Here is a 22,050-nt window from a genome sequence, read left to right as displayed (position 1 = left end):
CCCAGTATTTGCCCTTCTTTATAGCAAAAAGATCCCTGCAGAAATGGTGGTTAGGGTGGGCTATGATGAAGCACTAGGGGTGGTTTAACCATTTATGGATTTCTTACTCTGAATCTCCTGCTAGTACAATGCTTTTATAATTTCTAATGAGTATATACACTGACAAAGCCAGAGTAAGTCCAGATCTTTTCTGAGAGCCCTTGATATCTAGCAAATTCAGAAATTTTTGTCCTACCTTCACCCAAACATCCTAAAATATGACTTCAACTGATACATACAGTCAAAACATATTTTTCAAATAACTTGAGCACTATACTAACTGGTGTGTAAATGGTCTTGGAAAATTTATGAAAGTTTTAAAGTTCAAATTGTCCTTTCACAGGTACATGTTAAACATACGGGGCTAATAATTAAACCGTTGACAGCAATCATGGAACAATGGAAAGTTCAATAGCATAAAATAACAGCTTAAAATATTAATTTTGTATCATTCCAATGACATTAATATTGACATACCAAAAGGGACATAGAGATCCTTGCCTATAATTCTAGCACATGGGATCTGAGGCAGGAGAGTTGTAATGAATTGGAGGCCATCCTGAACTGCACAGTGAATTTCAGACTACCCAGTCAGAACTTGATTTAAAATAACCCAAAACCAAAGAAAGAATCAAACAAACATTGCTTTTTTAGAGAGTCCAAATGATTCTAATATATAGTAGTTACAAATGATAAAGAAAGATGGCTACAAAATAGGGCATTATTTATTTATCTATTATTTATTTACTTATTGAATCTGAGTGTTTCTCTCTGCCTGCTTGTCTTCACACAAGAAGGCATGAGATCTCATTAGAGATTATGTGAGTCACCACGTGGGTGCTGGAAATTGAACTCTGGGCCCCTTGAAGTACAGCCAGTGCCATTAACCACAGAGCCATCTCTTCAGCCTGATTTACATATATATTTAGCAGCAACATGTCAACTAAATAGTTTATATGGCTGAAAGTTCATTCTAAAAATTTGAAAAAATGTATTTTTATTATTTTTTTCTTTCCTGGTACTTTCGATGACTCACTGCTTTTTGATGCTGTCAGTTTTGAAATGCTTGCTTTCTGCTAGCTTATCCCTTTATATTAGATCTAAACTTGGGGAGTTTTGCTTGTTTGCTTCACCATTCAACACACCAGTTTAAGAAAACGAAATAACTAGACACGTTTTAAAGGTGGTAACAAAACTCCAGCCTCCTGACAATCTGATTTAGAGATCAACGTATAAAGTTCACTGGCCTTAAATAATGGAAGTAGCTAGGGACGCTCTTTTTTTTTTTTTTTTTTTTTTTTCAATGCAGTTTATTCAGGAACATTGAACAATCCTCGGACCCCGGGGAAAGCCAGCCCACGGCTTAAATAGCCTCTGGGTAGCCAACCCAGGCGTGCCACGGGGGCAATGCAGATAGGTCCACATACATGGAAGCAAGCCAGATCCTCGGCCTTAGCCAAATGTGGAGTTGTTCGTGACAGAGAGCACTCACCATCGGGAAGGTGGAAGGCGGAAACCAGCTCCATCTTTAAGGCATAGCATTCCGCAGCTCTCTACAGTTCCCCCTTTTTGTTTTAGACGCATCAGGCAAGAGTAGAGGTCTGATCTCTGATATTGGAAATAAATTGGGACTTTGTACAGATGTTCATTTAGGTGTCATCCACCCAAAGAGCATCAGACCTGTCCGATACCTTTTTCTCAGAGGCGGGACCTGGGGCATCAACCCGCATGCAATCAGACATGCTCTTCTCTGGGTCCAAAGCGGCTGACCCTGAGTGCAGTGCTTAGCCTCGCATCCTGAGCATATCATTTTAGCTTTTTATGGTATCCAACCATGCTTGGGGAGAATGTCCTGCTTCAATGGCTGTAAAGGCCTGAATGATCATGGCTGCATCACACTGTTGTGAGACTCTTTAAGAATGAAAACTTTCTGTGTGTTCTATGAGAACTACTCTGCCGGTTATGGAATTGTGTTCATTTCATTTCTAGACTCAGTGGAATTGTTTATAGTAACAGAAAGCACAACTAAAGGTTAAAGTTCTCTAGCTTGAATTATCAATGGTCCTGGTGGGACATGGCTATCATGAGAACTTATGTATTCCAAGGTACAGAATACTGTCACAAAGAGAAGGACCCTTAAGCTTCTTGAGTAGACATTTCCTTGGCACTGTTGAAACTTGCCAGACTTTAGGCACACATATAGCAGCACATCTTCTGTGCAGTCCTTAACAACCTGCCTGCTGTTGCTGACTACACTTCCTCTCATCTCTCCATAGAAGGAGGTTGGCAGCAATTCAGTCACACCTCACCTTTTACCCTTGCACAGCTTTGCTCCATCAGTCTTTATAAATTAGGAAGAGGGGTAGGACGAGTTTGAAGTAGAATGAAATAAGTCAGAGATCCTTACTTGGATCGTTTATCTGGTTAAAAAAAAAAATAAAAAAAGAAAAGAAATCATTGAACAACACTCACTTGTCTCCAGGTAACAAGCAGGAAGCATGCATCTTCAATCGTGAGAATAGGATGCCCTCTCTTCTTTTAATGACCCTGTTCCTACTGTGGACAACAAATTTGCTTTCGCTTACATTCATTTTAGTGTTAACATAGATCAAAATTTGGATGTACTTGTTTATCAGCATTGTTACTCCTTGTTAGTTAAGTCATTAAGGGCTTTGGTTATTTATTAACAAACTTTATTTATTTATTGTATAAAATAAAAATATAGTAACTTGTGCAAAGAAAGGAAAACTGTGCATACTGTGGATGATTTTAGGTACATTTATTTTTTTCCTTCCCAGTTCTTACTCTACCTGCACTTTTTCTCTCTTCCAAATCCACTCCACCCTCATTCCCTGCCTAGGGACATCAGCTGAACAAATCACAGAAAATTACAGTAAGATCAGGCACAAACCCCCACATCACGCTGGACAAGGCAACCCAGTAGGAAAAAAGGGGTCCCAAGAAAAGGGAAAAGTCAGAGACATCCCCACTCCCACTGTCAGTAGCCGCCCCCAAAATGCCAAAGCAAAAACCATAGACTATATGCAGAGGACTTATTTTTAAACAGCTAGGCTAATGTTAAAAATAATTCAAGACAGGAGCCCCACAAGGAGAGCAACAGAACCAAAAAATCCGGGCACAGGGTTCTTTTCTGAGACTGATACTTCAACCAAGGACCATTGATGGAGATAACCTAGAACCCCTGCACAGATGTAGCACGTGGCAGCTCAGTGTCCAAGTGGGTTCCATAGTAATGGGAACGATTGGCCTGCTCTTTGATCACCTCCCTCTGGGGGGAGAGCAACCTTACCAGGCCACAGAGGAAGACAGTGCAGCTACTTTTGATGAGACCTGATAGACTAGGATCAGAAGGAAGGAGAGGAAAACCTCCCCTATCAGTGGACTTGGGGAGGAGCATGTGTGGAGAAGGGAGAGGGAGGGAAGGATTGAGAAGGGAGGAGAGATGGGGCTATGGGGGATACAAAGTGAATAAAGTGTAATTAATAAAAATTAAAATAAAAAATGGAAAAAAAGAAAAAAATCATTCAAACCAAGTCATCTTTAAGATATGTAAGAGTAATTGAAACTAATGAGGAAAAAAAAACCCTACAAACTCCCAAAATATTCCATTCAAAAACTATTTGCTGATAAAACAAATGTTAAGCGCATATGAGGAGCTATTTGTAGAAGAGGCAGATTTTCTTTTTGCACTTGCGCTCTTAGGCGGGGGAGACTTGCTGTAGTCTGTTTGCTTTGAGAACTTACCTAGGTAATGGTTTTCATATGTTGGAAGTTTCAGGTTTATCAATTTATTTATTATTTTATGCTATTTGTATGTGGAAGCAAAACTCATACAGCACATTGCTTTTCTTAACATAATACATTTATTTTTAAAAGATCACCAAGACTCAAATGGTTTCTTCTCTGATTTATAGCATGGAAATTAGTGAGAATGTTTGTTCTCAGTGGTATGAATTTTTCATTCATCGACATCTGCTACTTCAAAATCAGGGCTAAATAATAATAATAAATCTCCATAGAACTCTGCGATGTTCAGTAAATTATTATTTAAAAACGTTTTACCATTAAGACAAGCACTTGGGATGTCTCACACTTTTAATGGGTTAATGGGGGCAAAATTATGACTTTTATTTTCTGTGTCTATTTCTTCATGCACATAAATAAAATGGTGAGCTTTTCTCTGGGTTGTTTTATTAGAACAAGGTCAAGTGACCCAAGAGGCCATGCCTATTTTAATCCTTTAAATTCAGGGGCATAGTTGACGTTAATCTGCTGATTTTAAAGACATTCACCTGCTGGTTTTCAGAATGAAACATTGCAGTGGAACAAGGACATTCAGTTTTATTGTGATGTTTGTATGGAAATTGTTTCAGTATACAAATGTTGACAGACAAACTCATTTGGGATACTTTAGGAAATTTTAAAATCAACACTTGAAAACAAAGCCTCTTCAGGTTTTTTGTTTGACTGTTTGTTTTTTAATTTCAAAACATAGTAATAGAAAAGGTTATCAAATGACCCTTACCATTGAGTTGACCCATTAGCTGCCTTGGCAAGTAAAATTAAAAAAAAAAAAAAAAGTCAGGAAACAAACTTGCATTCATAATAATCAAATCAAAGGACTTACTAAGTGGTTTCTAAATAGTTCTTGAATGTAATATTAAAACAGCAGCTTCATTTATGCAAGCTTTTTTAAAAAAATTTTATTTTATTTTCAATTACACTTTATTTACTTTGTATCTGCCCTCTAGTTCCCCCCTCCTCCCCTCCCAATCACTCCCTTCCTCTCCCTTCTCCACACATGCCCCTTCCCAAGCCCACTGGTAGAGGAGGGTTTCTTTTTCTTCCTTCTGATCCTAGTCTGTTAGGTCTCATCAGCAGTGGCTGCATTGTCATCTTCTGTGGCCTGTTATGGCTGCTCTCCCCTGAGGGGTAGGTGATCAAAGAGCAGGCCAATCTGTTCATGTCAGAAGCAGTCCCTGTTCCCATTACTATGGAGCCCACTTGGACACTGAACTGCCATGGGCTACATCTGTGCAGGGGTTCTAGGTTATCTCCATGCATGGTACTTGGTTGGAGTATGAGTCTCAGGAAAGACCCCTGTATTCAAAATTTTTGGGAGGTCTCTGGCTAAAATGCTCAATCCCCTTTCAGAAAGGCAAAGAGGATGGGCATCAGAGAAGAAGAAAACAGGAAACAAGTTAGGAGCCTCCCACAGAAGGCCTCTGAAAGGCTCTGACTCGCAGAGTATCAAAGCAGACGTTGAGACTTATGGCCAAACTTTGGACGGAATGCAGGGAATCTTATGAAAGAAGTGGGAAATAGTAAGATCTGGAGAGGACAGGAGGTCCACAAGGAGAACAACAGAACCAAAAACCTCTTTTTTTTTTTTTCCCTCCTCATTTCTAAGTTTCTTCATTGGCTTGCTAGGAAAAGTATCTCATTGGAAGAAATGTTTTCCAAGGAAGCAAAGTAAAATTTTTGGAAACTAGTCTAAAGTGAATGCAAAACATGTTATTTATTTTAACAGGATTTCTTACTATAATTTCTTTTTTTAATATCACAACCTTAGAAGACAATGTTTCTTAGGAAAGTGTATTAAAAACCAATCCTATGTGGCAGTTAAGTTAGCACAAATTTCAATATTAATTTCTTTTTCCTAGTGGATACTGACACAACTAAGAGAAATTATTAGTGAGAGAAAAGGAAGAATTTGGGATGTTTACCTCATGTCTTTACTATAATAGGCCTTTCTATCCATCCCTGTACAAAAAGAAAATAATGGATCATCAGGCAGTTTCTCAGTGCTTTTCTACAACAAACATACCATAACATGTATATGGCAGTGACCCAGGATTTCTCTACTGCTACTAAACTCATCATAGTTTTATTATAAATACCACTATTATAAAAAAAGTTATCTCTCAGCCATATACAACTATACTATTTGTTTTAGACATTACATAAATGCAGAATTATGACAGACATGTTGTTTAAATGGACAAATATAAGGCATATATCAAATGTATTTATCTTTTCAAGACCCCAAATCAACACCAGTGAGATCTGTTCATATCTTTTTCTAGAAATGCACTATTATTCATTATGGTTACATATGCTAAGGTATGGCTGAAAGAGCCACTGGATAAAAACAATTGTATTTAAATTGGTTAGTTTTATATAGTTAACTCTTCTAAATATAATTTTTCTTTTACGTAGGCTCCTCGTGTTTTCTAATGCTTATTGTTTTAAAATGAAATGGTTGTTAATCGGTAGTGATTTGAATTATTTTTAATGAAAATATTATGTATGTCTTTAAATATTTCAATCTATAACTAAGGTTTTTTTTGTAATTGAAATATATGGTATTCACATGCACACATGCACGCATGCACGATATATTTGCTGAAACATCAGTTTGGAGCTATTCTGAGAGGGAAAGAATCAACAGGCCAGTCACTTTTTCATCACACATGCCAGAGAAGGCACTGATTCTGAAGTAGTTAGGGAGCTATAGAGTTGTGATCTATAGGCATGTCTATATTAAAAATATAGATGATTTTCACAGATGGAAAACAAAGTGGTTCTAAATTATTGCTGACAAAAACAGTTGTATCAAGAACTTGTCTGTAGTCTTGAAAATGTTCCAACAAGCCATGCTTAAGAGCCAATTGCTATTTGATTGAGCCAGTTAGACCTTATTTTTCTGAAATGTTTGCTACCTATCAGCTTGAATAGTTTTATCAGTATGTTCTTAACTTTGGGGTAACATTTGGCTCCTTAACTTGAAATCTTCAAAATTACAACTGAAGTAAATGATGATGAAAAGACCAAACAGAAACTATCCTTTAAGTTCTCATAGTCCTGAGGCTAAAAAATAACCTTTCTTTGAATTATGTTTATGTCTTTCAGTTTTATCCAACTTATGCACTCCGATCATAATTGACTTATGAGAATAGAAGTCACTCTATTGTCCATACTTAAATGTAACATTACACATCATGCATTCTGATAATTTTCTTTTCTTTTTTTTAATTTCTTTTTTATGTTCTCACCACACCATTGTAATGTCTACAGTTCGCCCTGTTGGTAAGTAGTCATCCTTCTATCCATTTGGCATGGCTTTGCTCAGTGCTTCATAAAATGTTCATAGTAGCATTTGACAAAATTAAGTGCATTTATTCGACCATGTTAAAATGCTTCTTGAGGGACTGTCTCCTGCAATAGTTTCTCCTGGCTTTTCAAATGCTTTAGTAAACCATTTTTGTCATTACTTCCTCAACACATGACAGAGTTGGTGTCAATGTTCAGATAAGGTAACATATTTTATGGAAATATGTTCAAAACTAACGTTTACTAAAGAAGAAGATATAACATTACATTTTTATTGTATGTACAAAATAATATACTATGCTTGACATTACTGAAGAGAGAAGTCTATGCATTAAGCTGAGATGTGCATTTCATTTTCACTTGCTTCATTTCAAGCCAATCAGACTTCTCATTTTTCAGGGGTATTTCTCTCTATGCCTGCTCATCTGCATTTCTACATGGCAAAATTTAGTAGAAATTCACTATAAGTTATAGTAAAATACATTCTTAAATTAGTGCTGGGAGGATGGGGAGATCTGTGTTCTTTGGCATGAAAAGTTAGTGTTTGTGGCTTAATAGCTCATTGTTGCTTTGCTTTGCAAAACCGAATAGCATGCGCTTGCAGAAATTTAAGTGCTAAATATTTGTGAATGTTTTAATGATGAACTATTTAAAATTCACTGAGCTAATATCCTTACAGTTTATAATAAATTACCTATGGATATGTGTAAATAAAGAAATTCTGTGAGATAAATATATGGATGCACAAAGGACTGGATAAATGAATGGTTTCAATGCTTTAAAAATATATACCCCAATGTATTTTAATAACAGATTAAAGTTCCATGACTTTATAAATTGTCTATCTAGATTCAAAAGATTTTGTAATATAATGATCTGATGTATTTGACATTTGATAGAATTTGATGCAAACACATGTTTTTCCCTCCTCGGGTGAAACAACTCACAGACTCATATCAAATAGTTTGTTCTTATGGTAACAGCAAATATAGTAAAAAACAAAACAAACAAAAAAAAACTTCCATGTCTAATATGCATTTTTTCTAGCACACTTTTTTATTTGTGTCTTAATATTCTTATTTTTTGTTGTCTGGTAAGTGGAGGATATCAGCCTGTATTATCTGCAGGAATAAACTAAGTTTAACATGGACCATGCATACAATGTTTCTCAGTTCTCGTGTCTAACCTCTGGGCCTAGTTTCTAATACATTTATCGTTTGTCACAGTAACATTTTGAAATATACTGAAGGTTTAAAAGGACTTTAACTGCAAATTGCAATTTATGTTATTATATAATTATATATTGTATAATATACATAATATGTAAGACTATGATCATTATATAATTATATTATGATATAATAATCATACTTTCATTAATTGATTCTTGAAAATTGAGGACAGTGATACTATAATTTTAATGCACAGTTCTTGTATTTGTAATAATTCATTTATATTATAATTGATGGCTATTTAAAAATAATAACAGATGTCAAACCATAATATAGCAGAGAAAAAGAAAAGAGAGCTGGGACTCTACAGCTCATCCTATATCACCAGGCCATTTCAGAATGGTGCTCTGTTCAAACACCATTCTGTCACTGATAGACTCTTATCTGGCCACTCTAGAAATATACTGTGCTCAAACATCATTCTATACCTGATAGTGTGTTATCTGATCATTCTACAACCAACACTGTGCTCTAGCACCACTTTAGAGTTTGACAGTATTTTTTGACCATTCTTGAACTAATGCTCTGGTAGGTGACCACTTCATAAGATTTCCTCTCTCAGCATCTCAGAACTAGGTACACTAACCTATTTATGTATCAAAAACTAAATTATTGAAATTTATCACATAATAAAATATATTATCTAAAATATGCATAAATTACATATTCACTAAAGATTATGAAGGCTAAGGTTAGTAATTGGAAAGACAAAATTCTAACATTTTGGAAAGTCTAAAAATCTAGGCAGTAACAACTTTATAAGTTTTGAAATTTTAATTTATTTTAAGAGAGTAAATCTTTGGTTTTGATTGTCAATGTTAAAATAGACGAGAACCCTTGTGAAAGAAGAAAGATTACAGAAGGAACCCTTCAGTTATTGTAACTGTACCAAGCACTTTTCAAGTGAACTGAACATAAATCTAGTCAACTTACAGATTTTGGTAGCTAGAAATAGTATACTCATACACTATGACCTTTTAACTTACATTGTTTAACAAGTTCTCAAACTAGACAATAATGTTAATAACCTTTAATACATTTACAACTTTTAAACAAAGAAAAATGCATTGGTTAAAACAATGTAGTGTGTTCCATGTTCTGAGATGCAGCTGTCACCTGTAGTGAGTTTCAAAAGTTATTTCCACATTTATCCTTGTTTGAAACAATTTCTTAAATTCCCATTGGACTGGAAATAAAGAATAGCTTTTTGACACATTATACTTTGTCTGAGAAAGTCTGTCATTTCATAAATCTGTCTTGAATGACTTATGACAGCGCTCAGAAGTATGAAGAGCTATACTTCAAATGTGACAACTGCTATGAACTTGGGAAATTGAAAGTTAGATACATTTTCATTGGATTAGTAAAGAAAAGACTGACAATGAAGAGATTAGACTGCCATGGCCCTGCATTAGTTCTTAAAATGACTTTCAATACATTAAATATAGATATTGAAAGTTTCATAATAAGGCTAAGAGGTTCACATCAATTGATACAATGTTTTAAGTGCATCATTGAAAACTCATTACTATTCAAATGTGTTAGTGGAGTCAAACACAAGTAGTTTTCAATACCTGGAAGATCTTAGAGAAAGCATTAAGAGTTTTCTAAAACATATTTTGTACAGAAAATTTTTTCCTAATTCCAATGCAAGTATTTTCAAACAGGTACATAGTCTAGAGAAAAGTTTCTGGATATTTCAGTAAAAGGATTTTAAAATAAAAAGTATGAAACAAATTTGGAGTCTGAAGCACTTAAGGTCTCAGAAAACAATCACTGTGGTATTCATTACGAAGCTTCTTTGTGTTCTGTACAGAAGCCAAATTTGGAGCTACTGGAAACGTAAACGTGAGAATTTGTTCAAAGATGACTTTGGAGATTCAACTGAGTTTAAAAGAGACAAGTTTACCATGCTATGCCTATCTCAGTTGAATTTACACACATGCATGACTGTACTTTAAGATTCTATATAAATTTGATTAGCTTTCTGAGGTAGAAATTATTTTTGAAAGCCACCAATTGCATAGTTTTCATTTGAGGATATTATTATCCATACTATGCTTACTCACTGTATTGTCACTAGTGTCTCAGAATGATTCCTTTTATCAGTTCATTATATTTTGGGTTAGCACAAAATATAGATCAATGCCCCTTTGATAATGAGATTCCCCAAGCCTTCCTGTTTTACTTTTGACGTGGTTCCAAAGGCAAGATTCATAAGAAAAGAAAAGAAAAATCTCAGTGAATAATGAAACAGTTGTTTGTTTATTTGGAAACACCTTCTGACAAGAGACCTGACAATACAAAAATGGTCTCAGTAGGGAACCTACCTCCCTTCCTATAACCATCTGCTTTATTTTTCTATTGGAAGTCTTTCTTCAGCATAAAAATAAAAATGAACATCTATTTTGGAGATGGGCAACACATTTTTTTCCCTAGCAGTAATTCAAAACATGATGAGCAATTTGGAAAAGAACTGTCAAATCCACCAGCTGCCTTGCCTGGAAAGTTGAGCTCTCTTCCGTTTTGTGTGTTATGTACCATATGCTGGCTGCTGATTGCCACAGCTATAGAGAGGAAAAGCAGAGAGGACCAGGTGAAATTTCTGGAAATCACGAATAGCAACCACCTATGTAACTTTATAGAAATCTCCAAGCGAATGGTTTATTGTTAAAGAAATCCTTGCTAGATAAATATCTTAGAGGCTAAGGAGCACGTGATGCTCTGAGCCACCACACTGCAGCTCACACCAATCTGGAACTCTGACTCATGGTCACTCCATGTGCTTTTCTGGCATCATGGACACTGGACACACCTGAAGAACTACCACACATGCGGACAAAACACTCAGCTATGGAACTTATCGTTTTTTTAAAGAAGAAAGAAAAGGGCACGATTTTAAACAAATCTTTATGGGCATATTTTTATCCACTAATTAGCCAGCTCTCTTTATACACTGGAGTACAATTCAGTTATTGTATGCTCTAAATAGTGTGATTTAGCAAACAACTCAATAAAAAAGATACAATGATGCACCAACCAAGCAACACGCATGGAGAGGACTTAGACCCGGTGCTCAGATGTGGCCGAGAGGCAGCTCAGTCTCCATGTGGGTTTCTGAGTAAGGGGAGCAGGGGCTGCCTCTGTCATTAACTCCATTGCCTGCTCTTTGATCACTTGCCCCAGGCTGCAGAGGAAGAGGATCCACACAGTCCTGATGAGACTTCATAAGCTATGGGCAGATAGCAGAGGAGGAGAACTTGCCTTTCAGTGGACTACAAGAAGAAATGAGGGGGGGGGAAGAGGGAGGGGGGACTGGGAGAAGTTGGGGGATGGGGCTTCAATTGGGATATATAATAAAGAAATTGTGAAAAAAGATACAATGCTAGAAAATTTTTGTCTAGAAAGAATTATAACTCATACATGACTTAGAGAAGAAAATGTTAAATATTTCCAATCCCTTCACATTCCAATCAAGCTTGAAATTTTAGTGTTTGTATATAACTGAATATTCTAACTATTTTAGTTACTTTTAAAGTTAGAAATGTCATAATTCTTACACTTAGTCTTCAAATATTTTCTAAAGATGAGTGTGCTTGCAGGGAGATTTGTGTTTTGATTCTTTACTATAAGATTGTTCATGTTCTTTCTTCCTACAGCTTTGGTCTGTTAGCCTTCAGTCTAGCTCATCTGGGGCTTAACATTTCAATAAAACCCCCTAACCCAAATGCTATGGTTTATTAACTTTCTGTTAGGAATGTTTTCTTCTGTAATATTTTTATTTCCTCAAATATATCAGATAGACAATTATATCTCTGTCTACATCTTGCGTTTATCAACTTCTCTGTTACAACATGAAAGGCATCAATTTTATAACAGATTTTGATATGTGTTTTAATGCCAACTGAAAAGCTCATTTTTTCAATTAAAATTACAAAGTATTTCTTGTTATTTAAATATGCCTTACTTCTTTATTTTTCATTTGGCCCATTTACTTATTTCTTATAATTTTGTTGAGCACATTTTTTATGGAGAATTTTTCTGTATACAGTCTCATTTAGATAATTGAAAGCTTTCTAAAGTATGTTTTTTTTGTTTCTTTGGGTAAGTTTTAGAGGATATGGGTTCATTATTTCACATTTATTACTATCTTCCTTTTGTCATTAATTAAATGGATAATTAGATGATATACTGATCTAATTAACTTAAATCCTGTTTTTGATCTCTCACTGTTTAATTATTTAGTTAAATCCAGAAGAATAAGACTTACTAGTTCTGAAATTTTTAAGTTGTTTCAGGGTCATTCAGTATCTCTATTTGAAAATTTTTCTTAACATTGTACCAAAAGCCATACAATTTTTGCCTTATTACGTGCATACCTGTTAGCGTACAGCAGAACTAGTGAGATGTGTGCAATATAAAATACAGGCAATCATTGTAGGCTTTGCTCTTTCCATATGAGACCCCTCTTTATTTTCATTCCGATTCTCTGCTTCATAAACAAGATGTTCTTTAGGTGGGAGCTTTCTATTGCTGCGGACAGTTGCCACAAATTTAATGATTTAGAATGGCAATCATTTCTCTTTTTTTATCTATCTATCTATCTATCTATCTATCTATCTATCTATCTATCTATTTTTTAATTTTTTTATTTAACTTTTATTAATTACACTTTATTCATTTTGTATCCCCCCATAAGCTCCTCCCTCCTTCCCTCCCGGTCCCACCCTCCCCCCTTTCTGCATGCATGCCCCTCCACAAGTCCACTAATAGGGGAGGTCTTCTTCTCTTTCTTTGTGATCTTAGTCTATCAGTTCTCATCAGAAGTGGCTGCATTGTCAGGGTTCTAGGTTATCTCCAACCAAGGACTATTCATGGCAATCATCTCTTATGAGGAATTTTTGTGGATACAATTGCCAAAGGCACACGTTGAAGTGGGGATACCCCACTTCCACTGTTACTTGGGTTATGTCCTCAGAATTAGGAAAGGTATGTCCATGAAATCTTTGTGGACTTATATGCTGGGCCAGTATCACAGAGTTTAGAGGCTCCCAACCACATGTTAGTGGCTGGACCTCAAATCTTTTCTGTGTTGAATCAGTGACCTTGTTTTTGCTGTGATAGGAAACTGTGGCCAACATGACTTATAAAAGAAAGCAATTAATTTGAGGCCTCGTGCTTTCTGAGGGTTCAGCATGTGACCTGACATCATAGTAGTGACCTTCGCAGTAGCATGGTTCTGGAGAAGTATGTAGCTTAAATCCTGACCCACAACCACAAGGTAGAGAGCACTTTTGGACAATCAGGTGGGCTTTTGAAACTTCAAAGCCCAGGGCAAGTGTTTACCTCCAACAGAGATACACCTCCTAATCCTTCCCGAAAGTTCCACCAACAGGGGACCAAGAATTCCTACATGAAATCTTATGGGGACCATTCTTGTTCAAATCACCACATGCATTTTATGTCTTATTTTTCTGACTCCATCTACTGAGAACAGCTACTGGCTTAGAAACAGTGCCCTTCTTTCAAAATCTTACATGATCATTTAGGTTCACCTTTAGTATAATAGTCTCAAAGTCAACTAAAAAGTAACTGCAATAAGATACTCAGAAAACCCATTGTGTTCAGATACATAGAAACAATACCAGGAAGTGAAGGGTATGGGGACCATTTAAAATACAGGCAATCATCATAGGCTTAGCTCTTTCAATAGTTTTTTCCTCTGGCTTCTTAATTTTAGTAATTGTCCTGTACAGTCATCACATATTTGCTAGGTCTCACACTTGAGTCCAGGTCACATTCAAAGAATTAAAGAAAAGCCTTTTGCAATATTGAACGATATTTCTGTAAAGCCAGCCTTGAAAGAGGACAGAGATGAGATTAACAACAACAACAAAAAGGCATCCAACATGGATTCTCATTCTTTTCTACACTTGGCTGGCAAGCAGAATATTTTAAATTTTTTGGTTTGGAATTATGGTAGAATTCTCATATTGTTAACTTATTTTCTTCAGTGCAATCTCAGGGAGTAGGAGACTAAGCTTTTAAGGAATACTATAGAATATTATTAAACATTATATAAAAAGTTTAAATAAATGATACGCTCAGGATGCGAGGCTAAGCACTGCACTCAGGGTCAGCCGCTTTGGACCCAGAGAAGAGCATGTCTGGTTGCATGCGGGTTGATGCCCCAGGTCCCGCCTCTGAGAAAAAGGTATCGGACGGGTCTGATGCTCTTTGGGTGGATGACACCCAAACGAACATCGGTACAAAGTCCCAATTTATTTCTAATATCAGAGATCAGACCTCTACTCTTGCCTGATGCGTCTAAAACAAAAAGGGGGAACTGTAGAGAGCTGCGGACTGCTATGCCTTAAAGATGGAGCTGGTTTCTGCCTTCCACCTTCCCGATGGTGAGTGCTCTCTGTCACAAACAACTCCACATTTGGCTAAGGCCGAGGATCTGGCTTGCTTCCATGTATGTGGACCTATCTGCATTGCCCCCGTGGCACGCCTGGGTAGGCTATCCAGAGGCTATTTAAGCTGTGGGCTGGCTTTCCCCGGGGTCCGAGGATTGTTCAATGTTCCTGAATAAACTGCATTGAAAAAAAAATAAAAAAAAAAAAAGTTTAAATACTCAATTGTGTATTTTAAACAAAATAAATAAAAAAGCAATAATAACAAAATATAAAAATGTTTTGGCTTTGTACTTAAGGAAGTATATCATATCTCTTAAAGAAATAAATGCTCATCTCTTAACTATTATACATTGAATAAATAATATTACCATCTGAGACATACTTTATAATAAAATCAAAGTTCTATTTTTAGAAATTACGTAAATATAGATTTTGTTAGGAGCTATTGACTTTAACAATTCTTACATGGCAGCCGAGTATGGTGGCCTATGCCTGTAATCCCAGTACTCTTAGAGGGAGAAGCAGGTGGATCTCTGTGAGTTCAAGGCCAGCCTGGTCTATAAAGTGAGTCCAGAACAGCCAAAGCTACACAGAGAAACTCTGTTTCAAAAAAAAATTCTAACATGACATTACAGGTAAATCTTATATGTAGCACTTGAATTACTATATAACTTATTTAAATATGGTAGATGATTGGTACATAATTATATTTGTTACTTATACTAGAAAAATCAATTAAAATTTGAGCCAAATATTTCTAATTATATTTTAAAGTCATTTAGCCATTATTATTTCTGAAATTTATTGTTGATATTTTATCGTCTGCTATACAAAAACCTCAGTGCTTCACTAGTAAGTACTGTGGTCATCTTTCTTCTGTATTGAGATATAGTATAAGTCTTAGCATGTTCTAGGTGCAGACCAAATATTGGCACACTTACTTGATATACACATATCTATACATACATAAGTAATACTTGTGGAGAAAATATTTATGCAAGCAGCTTTAAATAGTGCCATAAAAAGATCAAGCAATATTAATAGTAACAGGCCAGTCTCATATCTTCCATTCTGCTGGTAAGAGATAAAATGCAACAAAAAGAAAGAATTAATGAGTTAGGATGGTGCCTTACTAAGCGTGTAATTAATGTTATTAAGAAACATTGCAATTGCATATTAAAATTCTGTTAACTAAGCAACCCTTCAGTATCATTACATTTGTTCCTTGGTTGCATTTTTTCTTTTTCTTTTTCTTTTGCTGATTGGCATCTTGTGCAGTCTTTCTCTAAAAAATGAGATAATGGGATGTGAGCAGCCTTCCTAATGTAACTAGACTGCTAATGAGACAGTTCTGGCAAGTTGACAGGTTAAGTGAGTGAAAATGGATGTCTTGTCTCACCATTTCTTTGAAGACCTACCTTTAAGCATTGGTTTTCCCTCCTCATTCCCAGTATTCCAGTGTATTCCTCTCTGTGTATGGGATTGCATGCTTTCTAATTTAAGAGTTAGGGCCAATTAGAGTTTACTTTCCAGCACACTTTATTGGTTTTGTTGTTGTTGGTGGTGGTGGTTTAAAAAATTAAATTGCGTCTTTACAGTTAATGCAGATATACTCTCCTTAAATAATTAGTTTATTAATATTGAACCATTTTTCTTGCAAATTAACACTTTCTTTAAAAGAAAAAAAATACTATTTTATTACTAAGATCTTAATCAAGAAATCAAATAGAGAGAAGATAATATGATAAAAGAATATTACATGGAATATTTTAAAGCAAATGAATAAAAAATAATATTTTGAAAAATTAAGAAACCTATTTGTAAATGACAAAACAACAGGGAAATTGAGATTTAAAATGGTAATCTATTCAAAATATTGACATTTGTTTATGAGTTTTCAATGTGTGTCTTCTGTATAATGAGAAGTTCCGTAACACTTTCCAAATAAAATACAGAATAATTTCCTTGGCTTACCAGACTTCCTCTGTTTACCTATAATTGAAAGTAAATCTGCTTTAGTAATCTGAAATCTAATAAAGTTTAAAGTTCTCCATAAACATGTCTGTCTTAGTTTTCAGTTAATTCTGATAGTCATTGTAATGTAGAAATATTTAATAACATTAAAAATTAATGGAGATTTTCTAAATGGAGTGAAGACCATTTACTTTGAAAATTGCATGACTCCGCTCACATACTCCTTCAGTTCATAAAAACCAGAACAAGAATTTGACATAGACTGCTGTTGACAACAAAAAGCAGCTGTGACAATAGATGAAGTATACAAAGAGGGGGTGTTTCTCCCTGTGTGAGGGGTACTCTCACCCTCCCTTTTTTTCCAAGTTAAACCTCTCCTTTCCATTACTCTCCTTAGAATTGTATTTACCCTTTTTCCTGTAGCAGTTTAAAAAAATTACCTTTTTAATTTCATGGTCGTATTAGATAATAAATCACTGGCCAACTTCATTGTCTGTTCTGGCCATCAGATTTTAAATTATAGACAATAACTAGGGAAGATCTCACCTATCACACACACACACACCCTCAAAATTTGCCTTCTTGCAATCAATGCATTCTATGAAGGTGATCCAAAACGCCAGAGAGGTACTGCTGGGCAGCACATGTCTTTAGACATGAAATGACTGATGCAATTGTACATGTGTAGAAAATCTCTAGGCAAGAGTAGAATATAAAATACAAACAGATGCAATTCATCATAGCCACTTTATTATCTTGGTTGTTGAATTTATTTCTCATTTATGAGAACAGTGACCATTTTAATATCTCCTTTGTAAAAAAATATTTTGACCCTGAAAAAGCAGATAGAGGTAATAGATATTTGTTGAAGGAAAAGGTAGATATCAATATTTTACATGCATAGGAATTTTTTTTTAAATTCACTGAATTACTGGCTTAGAAATCAACCATATATCAACTCTGGAGGACTAGGTGCTACAGACACAAAATATTTAACTGAGAAGTTATGTAATTAAGTAAAATCGTTAATTTATAATTCCTTGGAAATAATAAAAATAAATTAAATTTAATTACACAGGTTCTAAAAATGATTAGCATACATCCTGTGTCTTTAATTTGTATTTTCCATTAAAAATAAATTTCATCTTCTTAGACAAATTGTCTTGATATGTATAAAAGACAAATAATTGTATGATGTTATATGTTCAATTTCAATATTATCAAGCTATTTTGAAATCACGTAAAGTGTCAACCAGTGAAAATAAGTACAATTAAATGAGCTACAGAACTAATCATTTATCAATTAGAATTCATTTTTCATTTAAATTAGCACTCTTGCTTTGTTTCTGGCATTTATTCTACTGTAATGAAGTCAGTTCTCACTGTTTTTATTGGCTGTATAAACTCATATAATACCTAGGCAATCCCCAGTCTAAATGCTACAAAAGGTCTATGTTTTTTCATGTGTGTTTTTTTTTTTTTCTCTAAGATTGTGGATATTTGTTTGTGGCCATTTTACTTTGGTGTATAGAGCACTTTCTACTGAATCTATGTAGGGATTTCAGAATTGCTCAGGATATTTTCTTTTTTACAAATTACATATTCTGTTTAACTGTCCTTCTATCTAAGCTTTCATGCTCAATTGGAAAAATGTGTTGAAGGTTTTAAGTGTAAGGAGGTGAGAAAATGTTGAATATTTTCTTCATAGTAGTTTATTTTTTTTTCTAGGCATTCACTTAGAATTCACAACTTGAAAATATTCTAGGTCAAATAAAAATATCTCAATACTATTAGCCATAAAATATAGGATAAACATCCTAAAATTTACAGACCTAAAGAAGCTAAATAACAAGAAGGACCCTAGGGAGGATGCTTGATTCTCATTCAGAAGGGAAAACAGGATAGATTCAGGAAGCAGTAGAAGAGAGAGAACAGAATGGGAGCCTACTACAGATGCCCTCTAAAAGATTCTACCCAGCAGAGGATTGAAGCAGATGGAGAGATTCACAGCCAAGCTTTGGACAGAGATCAGGGATTCTTATGGAAGGAGGATATAGAAGGACCCAGACAGGACAGGAGCCCCACAAGGAAACTAAAAAATCCAATAAATAAGCAAATAAATAAATAAATTAATTAATTAATTAAAGCTGAGACAAAGGGGCACTGCAGAAACTGATGCACCAACCAAACATGCATAGAGAGGACCTAGACCCCCTGCTCAGATGTAGTCCATAGACACCTCAGTCTCCATGTGGGCTCTAAAGGGAGAAAAGACATAAACTGTCTGCTCTTTGGTCATTTCTCCCTGGTTGGGTGACCTAGCCAGTCCACAGACGAAGAGGATGCAGGCAGTCCTGGTGGGACCTGATAGGCTAATGTCAGACAGTAGGGAAGGACTAACCTTACCAGTGGACTAGGGAACAGTGGACTAGGAAGAGAGAGGATGGTTGGGTAAGGCAGAAGATACGAGAGGAGGTTACAACATAAGATGAAAAGTGAATAAGTTGTAGAATAAGAAGGAGGAGGAGAAGGAGGGGGTGGAGGAGTAAAAGAAGAAGAAAAGGTGTCTCAATGCAGAGAAATTACAGCATATTTCAGGAAACAAGACACATCGGGGAACAATAAAGAAACAGCACACATCGAATCAAAGCATGTTCATTACATTGGAGTGAAGACATGTACATGGTTAATGTATGTTCAGGATAACCCGTGTCTACCAAGTCAGGATAATAGAAGTCAGTTTGATGAACACAAGAACAAGTGCATGACCATGCAAGTGGCAAGGAATACAGTAGTCATGAAAACATTGTGTAATCTTTTACATATTCTACTATGTTAGAAATTATAACCTCAGATTTTTAGTCTTTCGGTTCATACTAACATGAGTAATTATGAGTTTAATAGAGTCATTATCTAACGTGAATCATTTTAAATTAAGAGCTCAGTATTTAATTGGCCCATTTAATAGGACATCGAGACAAACCAAATGTCAAATTTATCCTTGAATATAACATTTTTATGTAATAATTAAAGCATTCTTCACAAAGATTCAACTCACGGGTGTTTATGCAAAAATAGTCAAAATTGAGACTGTGACTCGTGCAAAATTTTACATGAGAAATTAACTAATTCCTGTGAATTGTTTCATGTGGTCCTTAGTACTTGGTTAGCACTCAATTATTGGTTTGTTTGTTTGTTTGTTTTGACATTGTGCTAAAGAAAGTATGACTAAGAAAATCTGTAGCTCAATCAAATTGTGGAGGTGATTAATTGCTTTAAAATATTCTTACAGAATATATGAGCTTTAATAAGCAAAATGTACTAATCACAAAAGAGTGCTTTCTACTTTACTTAGGGAATTCAAATGTTTATTACAGATGCCAACACTGATTCATACAGGTACAAAATTACAATCAAAGAAAGACAGTGGCTGAGTGTTACTCTAACCACCACAAATCACATAGGAATGTAGCTAACTGCTGCATGGCTATTTCCATGTTAATGGTTGCCACGGAAAGTCATATTTTCCTGTAGAAACAACTTGGACATGATGTGATTAACCTTTAAGGTGCCCCTCCCCTCGTCTAGAGCCCACCTTGAGCATGGCCTATGCTTCCTCTGCATGTTCAGCTTTCTGATTTCCATTCCACCCACTCTGACTCAACAGCAGGAATTAGCATAAGAGTGCTGTAGCATGACTTTGATGGAAGCCAGCATGGGCTGAATGCAGTATCGAAGCATAAATTAGCAGAAATCAAATCGAATTTGCTGTGCATTTTATTTAAATTCTCAAAATACAGTTTCAACTGAACTATCCCAGACCTGCAATCTTAACTGACCTTTCGATACTAGAATGTGCCTCTCCAGAATTCATACAGTGTACTTTTCTTAGCATGATATATTTTAATTTATTTTTTTATTAATTATAGTTTATTCACTTTGTATCCCAGCTGTAGTCCCCTCCCTTTTCCTCCCCCAAACCTAATCTCTCTCCCTTATCTCCTCCCATAACCCTTGCCAAGTCCACTGATAGGAGAGGTCCTCCTCTCTTTTCCTCTGACCCTAGCCTATCAGGTCTCATCAGGACTGGCTGCATTGTCCTCGTCTGTGGCCTGGTAAGGCTGCTGTGCTTTTTTTTATTTTTTATTTTTTATTTTTGATATGTTCAGATTAAACCCTGAATTTTGATACTGGGCTTCCTCATATCTTTTTACAGACATAGAAAAAAGACATGATCATGAGGTTGATTGAGCAAGTAGATTAGTAATCATATTTTTGAGAGGATTGTCCAATGTTGTCAGGGTTTAGAAACTGTATGTTATTATTTTATAGATTTTGTCTTAAAGACATATAGGAGAATTGCCATTTATCGAATGAGCAAATTTGTCTGGAGTTTACCTCTCAGTCTTTCTAATTTTCTTTGGGTTAACATGTGGGTTTTGAATTGCCATCTTGAGAGCCTAATTTTGTTTCCTGTATGTAATGAGATCCCTCCCAGGAATCTATTTCATGTGCAGCACACTTTTTGCTGTTGTGCTCTGTTGATGGAATGCCCCCTCTGGCTTCTCCCTCCCTCTGGTGCCATCACCTGAGCCCTTCTTTCAAACAATTTTCAACACCACCTTGCAGGAATACTGATACAATGGAGTGTTCCCAGAAGAATTATTGCTGTCTTTCTTTTTCATTTCAGGCCCCCACCCCAATAAATTTCTGTAGCCAATCTTCCCTCACAGAGATTGCAATATAGATCTTTGGCAGGGAGTCTACCAAAGAAAAAGTGATTGTTTTAATTTTTTTCTGTTGTCCAGATTTAGTGTGACAATAGGTCAGGCATTGTCAAAGACACAGGCATCCTTTGAAATTTGCTTAGTTAAATGTTTCAACATTTTGTAAGATAAGATAATGCTAAGAAAATGGCCAGGCTCTTGGGAGCTATGAGTCAAGTTCTGGCAACTGGAAGTGGTTAGAATCATTAGAAATGTAGCATATTTGTACAGTGACTAAAAAGAAAGGTACACAGGAGTAAATGTCTCATACAAAGCATGGTACATTTTTGGGTTTTTTTTTTTTTGTGTGTGTGTGTTTTCTTTTTTGTTTCTTTGTTTTTATTACACCATCAGGAATAACTACCAATGCCATGAGGGAGAGTAACTTTGCTTGAGTGATAACACATTTTCTTTAGGTACCTCCATACAGTGCCATTCTGCACTAATTTTTTGAGGCTATCTACTCCTTTGTCTCTCTCTGCTTTT

At 35.5% G+C, this 22,050-nt stretch overlaps 1 protein-coding gene across 24 annotated transcripts in view; it reads left to right on the top strand.

Annotated features, from left to right (window-relative positions):
* The window catches only part of Robo2 (roundabout guidance receptor 2), a 1,624,501-nt gene that overhangs the window by 1,496,265 nt on the left and 106,186 nt on the right, over positions 1 to 22,050 (top strand). For 17 of the 24 annotated variants that reach the window (XM_060370640.1, XM_060370647.1, XM_060370638.1 and 14 more), the window contains one exon: positions 7,138 to 7,149. The exons of the other annotated variants lie outside the window; for them this stretch is intronic. In XM_060370640.1, the coding sequence (XP_060226623.1) occupies positions 7,138 to 7,149 (12 nt within the window). The remainder of the gene's footprint in view (positions 1 to 7,137; positions 7,150 to 22,050) is intronic. 24 annotated transcript variants of the gene reach the window in all.

This window comes from Meriones unguiculatus, chromosome 17 (genome assembly GCF_030254825.1).
Source record: "Meriones unguiculatus strain TT.TT164.6M chromosome 17, Bangor_MerUng_6.1, whole genome shotgun sequence".
Classification (NCBI taxonomy): domain Eukaryota; kingdom Metazoa; phylum Chordata; class Mammalia; order Rodentia; family Muridae; genus Meriones; species Meriones unguiculatus.
The sequence above is the reverse complement of the archived record's forward strand: the minus strand, read 5'-3'. Positions and strand labels throughout refer to the sequence as shown.